At 36.6% G+C, this 10,446-nt stretch overlaps 1 protein-coding gene across 1 annotated transcript; it reads left to right on the top strand.

Moving 5' to 3' along the window:
* Window positions 1–3,031: 3,031 nt before the first annotated feature.
* On the top strand, window positions 3,032–9,315 carry rh50 (Rh50-like protein). Its single transcript, XM_067393825.1, has 2 exons — window positions 3,032–3,478; window positions 8,320–9,315. Exons 1-2 carry the CDS (start codon window positions 3,032–3,034, stop codon window positions 9,313–9,315), a joined length of 1,443 nt encoding a protein of 480 aa, XP_067249926.1.
* The last annotated feature ends 1,131 nt before the right edge of the window (window positions 9,316–10,446 follow it).

Genomic DNA, 10,446 nt, shown 5'->3' with positions numbered 1-10,446 from the left:
AATCATTGGTTGTTTATTCTAATGTGCATTATGATGTGGAGTCTCGAGTGAGAGTTTTCTTCTCAGAAATGTAATGTTTTTATTAAAACATATTTAATTCAGGATAACAGAGGGACTGTCCTCAACTTAAAACTAAATAAATAATCAAATTTCACATGTATGTTCCTCAGACCCGTTTTTTAATATCTGCTTTATTCTGTTTCTTAGTCGAATAAAAGAACATGAGGATGGCACACTGAACTGATATAAATAACTGGCCCTTTTCCTATCATCTCATTTCAGTGTGCGATGCTGTTGTATTTTGTGGAATAATAAATTATACTGCAGCATAAGGAAGTTTCAACTCCAAATATCCCCATTGTCATTTTAAAGAGAAATTTCACTACTATCTGAAGAACTCCATGTTTTTGAATTACATGAATTTGACAGCCTCTTTTATCTTTAAAGAAGACAATGTTTATATGTGAATAAAAGGCTAAATTCAATCTGTTCATCATATAAAGTGATCAAATTTGGATCGCTCGATTCATATGGATTATTTTTACAATCTCTTTATGAACTTTTTGAAGTGTCAAAGTAGTTGAGTAGCTGTCAATGGAAGGACAGAAATCTCTCCGATTTCATCAAAAACATCCTCATTTGTGTTCCGAAGATGAATGAATGTCTTACAGGTTTGGAACGACATGAGGGTGAGTAATTACCGCACTTCCATATTCTTCAAAAAGCTTAGGGAAGGCGTGGGCATACAGCGTAAGCTTTTTGAAGAATATGGAAGTGCGGTTTTGGCAGAAGCACATGCAAAGGTGATCATTTGTTTATATAAAGCATATACATTTAAAAAAAAAATCGAAATGACCGATCTTTTTGCTAGATAAGACCCTTATTCCTCGTCTGGGATCGTTTAAAGCCTTTTGAAGCTGCACTGAAACTATAATTTTGACCTTCAACCGTTTGGAGTCCATCAAAGTCCACTATAAGGAGAATAATCCTGGAATGTTTTCATCAAAAACCTTAATTTCTTTTTGACTGAAGAAAGAAAGACATGAACATCTTGGATGAGATGGGGGTGAGTAAATTATCAGGACTTTTTTTTTTTTTTTTTGAAAGTGAACTAATCCTTTAAGGCTGATGCCATTTGAGGGTAAAATGACTATTCCAGCCTGTGGCTGCTATCTACTGTTATAGTGATAGGTGAGAAACAAAATGTAAATACAAGTAATATGCTGTTTGTGTTAAAAGTTAAAATATCTGATCAATGGTGGGCAGAAATAGTGAAACTAGCCTTTGCCAACAGGGTTGGCTATTTGCACTCAGTGTAAACAGCTACTGCCTGAATACAAAGTTGTTTAAACAAATGTACCGGTAATGTGCTTGTTCAGTTGACATTTTACAATGTTGTTGAGAAAAAAAAAAAAAAAAAGTCAAGATGAAAACATTTAATATGTTTGCCTGAAACATAACAAAGGCAGGTATGCACAGTTTCACACATATCTTTCCTTAAACATGTCAGCACGTCCACCTCCACATACTTTTCTAGATAGTGTATTCAGATTTATCAGTTGTGGTGTTTGCAATCCTTTAGTTCTTTCATTTAAATTTCAGTGTTCCTGTAGCTCAAACATTAGAGCATGGCATTAGCCAAGGTCACGGGTTCAGTTCCCAGGGAATGGACAAACTAATTTCTAAGAAAGAGAGTAATATACCTAGAATGCAGTCTAAGTTGTTTTTGAAAAAGAGATCTTTTACAATTATGGCTTACAGAAGCAGAAATCATTATAGGGTAAACTTTTATAGTGGTGAATGGATACAATTTTTGTGTTCCCATTTGCCTCGATAGCAAAAGAAAGAACCCACAATGGTGTCTCTATGACTTTCCAAAAGAGGAAAAAAAATATAGACAGACTGATTTTTTTGGGTCAGATGAGGGGAAAATGTTCAATTTTCCGCCACTTCCTTTATTAAAAACACCCTTGGAGCAGCTTTGATAGTTTTCTGTGATAATGCCAAGGTAAGAAAACAAAGTACAGTGTTATGAATGTACATTATTTAATTATATATATATATATATATATATATAAAAACAGTATATGTTCATGATTTTAATTACTATGGAAACACATCACAGTCTGTGAAAGGGGCCCATCAAGGATCAAGATGTTTAGAACATTGTGTCCCATAAATAGTCTCAAGGACTTCTTGCATCTACATACACTGAATATAATCTGAATAATGCAGACATAGAGGTGCTGTTTGTTCTAATAGAGGTCAACATGAGCAGCCGTTCATATTCTGCACAAAATAACAGCAGAAGAAAATGTCAGTGAGCAACAGCAAATAATTCTATCTATCTATCTATCTATCTATCTGTCTCTCGTGTCTCTATCTATAAGGGCAAAAGTACACTTTGAATAATCATGCATTGATTAAGCTTCTACAATACGTTCCTTGAAGCTCAACAAGATTTAAAAATAAACACTGATTACATGTTCCATTTACTCTCAATACTTCGTCATTAACAACTTTCAATTGAAACCTCACTGGCTTTCCAAAATAGAAACGTTTGCATATTTAAATGCATATGGGCAGGTCATTTTGTTCTGTGTTATCAGCACTATTAGGAAACAATAATGTGAAACCCTGATGAAAGTGCATGAACTCAGCAGTGAGCTTCTATCATGATTGTCACTGATTGTGCCATTGATCTTTGCAATAAACAGTTTAATGAGTTTCTTTAAGTCTTCCTCACCCTATCTATCAATCTTTTGTGATATGATTATTTAAACTGGGTCTATACCACAGCCTTTGTTGAAGTTTAAAAAACTGCTGAGTAATTAAATCCTGGGAATGGTTATTACTAAGGGCAAAGTGCAGCTGGCTTCCCCTTTGCTTAAGCAGCATGTGGATGATGTAACTTCATGTTTAAGCCAATGGACAGCTTTCTGCTTATCAAGTTACAGTAGATAAAATAAATAAGTGTCACTGGAAGAGAAAGGAGGCAGGAGTGCTGGCTCTGTGCTCAGTTACAGTCAAAATGAAGAGCAATTCAACAAATTTGCGTGTGCGGCTTCCTGCACTAATTTTTGCATTGGAGGTCATGATTGTGGTCCTCTATTTTGTCTTTGTGACGTACGATGATCATGCAAATGCACTTCTACAGAACAACAAGACACGGCCCATGGAGAATTCATTGTATCAGAACTATCCATTTTTTGCTGACATTCAGGTGATGATATTTCTTGGATTCGGCTGCCTTCTGGCCTTTTTCCGCCGCTATGGTTTTGGTGGAATGGTGTTTAACTTCCTAATTGCCACATTTACCATTCAGTGGGCCATTCTGGTCCAGGGCTTCTTTCAGTTTTACTATGATGGAAAGATTCATCTTGGTGTGCTGAATCTGATCAATGCAGAGTTTGCCTGTGCCGTCGTGCTGATCTCTTTTGGAGCAGTGCTGGGAAAGACGAGCCCTGTGCAACTCCTGGTAAGTTTGTCATTTTTGCAGCAGGTGGTTTGATATTAGAGATTGCAGCATTTTCCGTTATCCATTGCTACACTGTTTCACTAAAAAGATACAGTGGAAAGATGCGGGGGACATTCACATTCATTATATTATATTCACAAAAAGTAGATATTCACCTGTTTTATGTATGTGATAAACATGCATCAAAAACAAAAGTCCACTGCTTGTTGCCAAAATCATCTTCCTTTTAAAGCAGCATCCCAACCATTATTAGGAGTTCCCTACGGAAGCATCTCTGTGTGAGATAAACTGTTAATTTGTTGCTAAACTTGCAAAAAAGAAGTACACTAATACTTTATTAAAACATACTTAAATAATATACTTTAAAAGATATATAAATTGAATGTATTGTATTCATATAATTGATTGAATGTTAATTGCAATTAAATAAAGGTGTATTACAGTTTGAATGCAATTAGCTAAACTTTAGAGTGTTTTTGACCCACTTAAGTTAGACTTAAAGGGATAGTTCATCCAAAAATGAAAATTAAGTCATCATTTACTCCCCCTCAAGTTGTGCCAAACCTTTGTTCTGCTGAACACAAAAGAAGATATTTGTAAGAATGTTTGTAACCAAGCAGATCTCACCCCCCATTGACTGTCATGGTATTTTTTTCTTCTTCCTGCAATGGTAATCAATGGGGGGCGAGATCTGCTTGGTTACAAACATCTCCTTTTGTGTTCAACAGAACAAAGAAATTTATACAGGTTTGTAACAGCTTTAGAAGGAGTAAATTATGACTTAATTTTCATTTTTGGGTGAACTATCCCTTTAAGTACATCTGGCCTGGTTTCACAAACAGGGCTTAGATTAAGCCAGGATTAGACCTTAGTTCAATTAGGACATTTAAATAGATTTTATAAATGTGCCTTAGAAAAGAACATTACTTGAGACAAAACAATGGCAGTGACGTATTAAGATATGTCAGTGTAAGTTGCTTAAAACAGCTCAAACATTAAGCATTTTAGTCTGGGACTAGCTTAAGCTTCTGTGAAATTAATTTTATATTTACTTCTGTTGTCTTTGAAATATTGTTAAAGTGTACTTCTGAATATTCATTGTAAACTAAAATATACTACTGAAATTGTATGTTGTATGTATTTAATAATAAAGTTGCAAAATACAGTATATTAACTGTAAATGTAATATCAAATAACACACTATAATCACATACTTTACATCTGTTTTAATGTTAGTCAACACATCAAAGTAAGTGTACTTTAAAGCACAACAAAAGATTTAAAAACAATGCACTTTAAAAACATTTAACATTTTTATAAACTGCACTTTTTAAAACGTACTTAAGTTAGTTAAGAAACAGTTATGAAAGTAATAATAATACACTTAATAAATACACTTAAGTGGCCTTATATTTCATTAATTTTATTAACTGCAACTACAGTTGCTATTGTTTTTAAATATACTTTTAACGATTTAGTTCACCCAAAAATTAAATTTATGTCCCACTCGTGCCGTTCAAAACCCGTAAGACCTTCTTTCATCATTGGAACACAAATGAAGACATTTTTGATTAAATCCAAGGTTTTTTCCGTCCCCCGTAGAAAGAAATGCAATTGCCATCATTAAGGTCCATAAAAGTATTAAAGACATTAAAATGGAAGTTAAAATAGTATATGTGACATCAGTGGTTCAACCTTAATGTTATGAAGCGATGAGAATTCTTTTTGTGTGTAAAAAACAAAAATAACGACATTATTCAACAATTTCTTCTCTACCCTGTCAGTCTTATACGCAGCTGACACAATGAACGCAGTTCAGCGCTTCCGTGTTTACATCCGAACGTTGGCTCAGTATTGGCTGGCAATGTTCACGTGAACACCACGACACATGGGTGTGATGCTGACACAGGAGCTGGCCAATACTGAAGAGGCGTTCAGACATAAACACGGAAGCACTGAACAGAGTCAACTGAGTACGAGACTGACCGAGAAGAAGTTGTTCAATAATGTTCTTTTTTTTTTTTTTTGCACACAAAAAGTATTCTCGTCGCTTCATAACATTAAGGTTGAACCGCTGTAGAAATGTTGACTTTTTTAACAACGTCTTTACTACTTTTCTGGACCTTGAATGATGGTAATAATGTTGCTTTCTATAAAGGATAAAAAAAATCTTAATTTGTGTTCAGAAGATGAACAAAGATTTTGTGGGACTGGAACGACATGGGGGTGAGTACTTAATGACAGAAATGTCATTTTTGGATTGCGTTCTTCACATAGATGCACATGATGCTGCCTTTAGAACTTAGTTAAATAAAGCATTCTTAGATGCAATAAATAAGATAATTTTTTGGATTGAACCCATGTAGCCTTAAAGGCCCACTGAAGAGTGTTGGAACACACAGCATTATTCAATGTGTTGACGTAATTTCAACTGAAACAGGAAGACTATATCGATATATATCGAACAGCCCCGCCCCTTTTTAAAATAGCCAATAGCATTTTGTTTATGTCACAGCTCGCTAGAGCCGTAAGACCCTGTAAAACCTCTCTTTCCTTCTAATCTCGAACCGTTTCTCCTCATAATGTCCTTTATATCGACTGTGCTCGCGTTGCGGTGGTTCATGTGACACTAACGCGAAAACGGACTTCATTCGCATCAAAAGGAAAGCATATTAACACTGTCTGACTGTTCCCTATTCTCTATATCAGGGATGGGCAACTGGAGGGCCAGTGTCCTGCAGAGTTTAGCTCCAACCCTAATCAAACACACCTGAACCAGCTAATCATGGTCTTTATGATTAGTAGAAAGTTATAGGCAAGTGAGTTTTTATCAGGGATGGAGATAAACTCTGCAGGACACTGGCCCTCCAGGACCGGAGTTGCCCATCCCTGCTCTATATAGTGCACTATGTGCCATTCACCATGTAGAAACTAGTAAATGTGTGAAGAAATGACACGATTTCAGCCAAGGCTTCAGCGTCTGTAAGAGTGTAGGTGGGGGCGGGACTTCAGATTCTAGAGAGCATTTGATTGGACCGAAGATTTGATGAAAAACTGAAGTGCGATGTGATGTCATGAAAATCTGTGATCCATTTTAGCGGATGTAAGAGACTGTAAGATTTGAATGCTTATAGCTCCTAAATGTGAATTTTGTCATTGTTTTGGAACACATCAGCTTATTTATAACCTTAAAGGGTTAGTTCACCCAAAAATGAAACTTCTGTCATTTATTACCCGTAAGACCTTCGTTAATCTTCGGAACACAAATTAAGATATTTTAGTTGAAATCCGTTGGCTCTGTGAGGCCTTCATATGGAGCAATGACATTTCCTCTGTCAAGGTCCATAAAGGTACTAAAAACATATTTAAATCAGTTCATGTGAGTACAGTGGCTCAATATTAAGCGACGAGAATATTTTTGGTGACGACAAAATGACGACTTATTTAGTGATGGCCGATTTCAAAACACTGCTTCATGAAGCTTCGGAGCGTTAAGGCCCCGGTATACTTCAAACGAACTCGAAGAACGAACTGATGTGACGTCATTTCGAACAAAATCAGGCCAAAATGAAGTTCATTTTGTGTTCTTTTTGGAAGTTTGAAACGGCTTGCCAAAGCGAACTTTCAGGAAAAGTTAGCTCCAGCTGCAAAACACCTTCGTACTATTGGTCAGTGATGATAACGTAACAGGAGGTGTGCGCTGAGGCTCCGCCTTCACTCGCGTGGGACGCGTCTTTGACTAATTTCGTGTGTTGAATTCATCGAGGTAAGAGCTCCGCGGGTGAAAACATGAACACACTGGATAGCCAATTTATAATACAAAATGAAGTTGTGCTTCTCATAAAATGAGGCACTAATACTCTTTTTCATGTTTGGTACTGTAAAGCTGCTTGAATAAAGTTCAAATAAAATAAAAATCTATTGAATAAAGTGCTATATGAAGACGTGACGTGACTGGAGTGCTAATTTGCAGAGCTTGTGCTAACATACCAATGCAGTTATGATCAGACGCTTTTCTTATGCTTTCTATAATAAATGCTTGCTGTTTTCTCATTTTTGTTGTTTATTTTGTTACTGAGAAGAAAGTGCATGGCACATATTTGCATATTCATCTAACCGTCGCTCTCAGCAGAGTGGGTGGCGTCAGATGTTCGATTACAGTATATCGCTGGTCACGCATTTTGAACTTCGTTTTACCCCTAAACGAAGAAAGAAAAATAACTTTGTTTGAAGTATACCGGGGCCTTTATGAATCAGCGTATCGAATCATGATTAGGATCATGTGTCAAACTGCCAAACTGCTGAAATCACGTGACTTTGGTGCTCCGAACCGCTGATTCGACACGCTGATTCATAACGCTCCGATGCTTCCTGAAGCAGTGTTTTGAAATTGGCCATCACTAAGTAAGTCGTTATTTTGTCTTTTTTTGGCGCACCAAAAATATTCTCGTCACCTCCCTATGGAGGCCTCACGGAGCCATCGGATTTCAACTAAAATATCTTAATTTGTGTTCCAAAGATTAACAAAGGTCTTATGGAATGGCATAAGGGTGAGTAATAAATGACATAATTTAAATTTTTGGGTGAACTAACCTTTTAAGGCTAACATATCAATACTAAAAGCTTAAATTTTGATTTCAGGGGGACTTTAAAATGCCGCCTATGTAGGCAGCATACCAGGTTTTGGGATGGCTCAATTGTGTCACACTGTTGTTAGTACATTTATGTCAACAAGATAAATCGAATTGTACTCCCTATTTGTAAGTCACTTTGGATAAATGAATAAATGTAAATTTGCACATAGCACACATCCTCATACTACATTTGTGTATTGTTTATAGGTGATGGCCTTGCTCGAGATTCCTTTGTTTAGTGTCACAGAATGGGCGGTCCTGAAATACCTGAAGATCACCGATGCTGGTGGCTCGATCCTCATCCACATTTTTGCCTGCTACTTTGGACTGGGTGTCACCTTTGTACTCTACAGACCCAGCCTAAACGAAGGACACCCAAAAGAGACGACAAGTTACCAGTCGGATCTGCTCTCCGTGATGGGAACACTGTTCCTCTGGGTGTTTTGGCCATCTTTCAACTCAGCGCTGACCTTCAAGGGTGACGACCAACACCGAGCCGTCCTTCACACATTCATAGGTCTCAGTGCCTCCACGATCACTGCCTTTGCCCTGTCCAGCATGCTCAGCAAGAATGGCAAGATCAGCATGGCCGATGTGCAGAACGTAACGTTGGCCGGTGGTGTAACTGTTGGGGCCTCAGTGGACATGATGATTTCACCAGGCGTTGCTTTTATACTGGGGATCCTGGGATGTATTGCGTGCATGCTGGGGTACAAATACCTAAGCCCGTTCCTGGCGCGTCGGCTGCGATTGCAGGATCAGTGTGGCATACACAACCTACACGGCCTAACGGGACTCATTTCCAGCCTAGCAGGAATCTGCGCCATCCTGTTGGCGACTGAGGAAACGTACGGCCCCAGTCTCTACCAGACCTTCTCTCATCGGGCACCTCCAGAAGGAGACCCTCTGCTAGCGAAGTTGCAGGTATTAATCCCGGACCTGGAAGCGGGCTTGGGTCGGAGCGCACGGGAACAGGCGCTCTTCCAGGTGGCAGCCGTGTTCGGGACCATTGCTGCGGCGGCAGTGGGCGGTTTGCTGACTGGTGTAATTCTCAAGCTACCGTATCTGGCTTCCCCCAGTGATGAGAAATGCTTTGATGATGAGCTTTTCTTTGACGTTCCTCCAGATTACAACTGCGTAAACGGACCACAGGATGTATGGTCTTACGTTCTCAGAGACACAAACAAAACTGATGCTGACTGAAAAAAAGCTGCACTTGAAAAAGACTGATGTTTGACAAGAGCATTAAATAGGAGGAATAAATCTCAATGTTGGACTAGACCATAAAATATTATGGACTTTAGAATCGAGTACTGTGTAACTTGCTAAATGGTGATTATATTTACCCAAAAATGGTTTATTTTAATATTTGATGCATGGGATAAGGTTCATATACTGTTTTTGTATTGGAATATATAAAGTGTATACTTGATTTTGATAAAATTATGTATTTGTAAGATTTTTTTTTTTTTTTTTATGATTCAAATATTTCTATATACACCAGTTAATTTTCCATTTATAAATTTTAGATTACCCATATGGAAATAATGTACTTTAAAAGAAAATTCTGCAAACTAAATGTAATGTTTTTGGATTGCATATTATATGCAATTAAATTAAAATGTATTATAGTTTAAATATTAAATGCAGTTAGCTGAACTTTAGAGTGCTTTTTGACCCACATCTTTGTGTAATTATATAATTACTTCTATTACATTAAAATATACTTTAATGTTATTTCCATTGAAAATTGTATGTCATGTATTTAGACATTTGTAATTTGCAAATGGGACATGTAAATATTACCTTTACATGTGCTTTGTATGTTAGTCAAAACATTAGAATAAGTGTACTTTAAATCATGACAAAATATTATTAACACAATGATTTAAAATGTATTATAATGTAAAACTTTTAATTTGACATTTTTATTACAAGTTTTGTACTTAAGGGTCTTGTCATGAAAGTATACTCTAAGTTCATTAAAATGACCTTTTATTTTATTAATATTATATTATCTGCAAGCAATTTTTTAGTATTTTGAGCACAACTATCTGTATTTCTCATTGAGTAACGGCGGCAGCAACACCTCCCTCTTTGAACAAAAGATAAAGCAATATTAAAGTTAAACCGTTAACAGTTCAAAATCTAAAATATGATGTACATTACATTTCAAGTGATAATGTTATCTTGATGACAAGTTATAAATTAACAGGTTGATTATATTTATTGGGGTTCAAGTCTCTTCTATCAGTTTTAGACAGAAACACACACACACATTAAGTATATTAAGATATGATATAAGTGCATGCAGTAAAAAAAATTGCTGATTGA

The sequence above is a fragment of the Chanodichthys erythropterus genome, chromosome 9 (genome assembly GCF_024489055.1).
Source record: "Chanodichthys erythropterus isolate Z2021 chromosome 9, ASM2448905v1, whole genome shotgun sequence".
NCBI lineage: Eukaryota > Metazoa > Chordata > Actinopteri > Cypriniformes > Xenocyprididae > Chanodichthys > Chanodichthys erythropterus.
The sequence above is the reverse complement of the archived record's forward strand: the minus strand, read 5'-3'. Positions and strand labels throughout refer to the sequence as shown.

Coding starts and splice junctions, on each gene's coding strand:
- rh50 (XM_067393825.1), top strand. CDS start 3,032: ATGAAGAGCAATTCAACAAATTTGCGTGTGCGGCTTCCTGCACTAATT. Junction 3,479..8,319: donor CGAGCCCTGTGCAACTCCTG/GTAAGTTTGTCA, acceptor TATTGTTTATAG/GTGATGGCCTTGCTCGAGAT.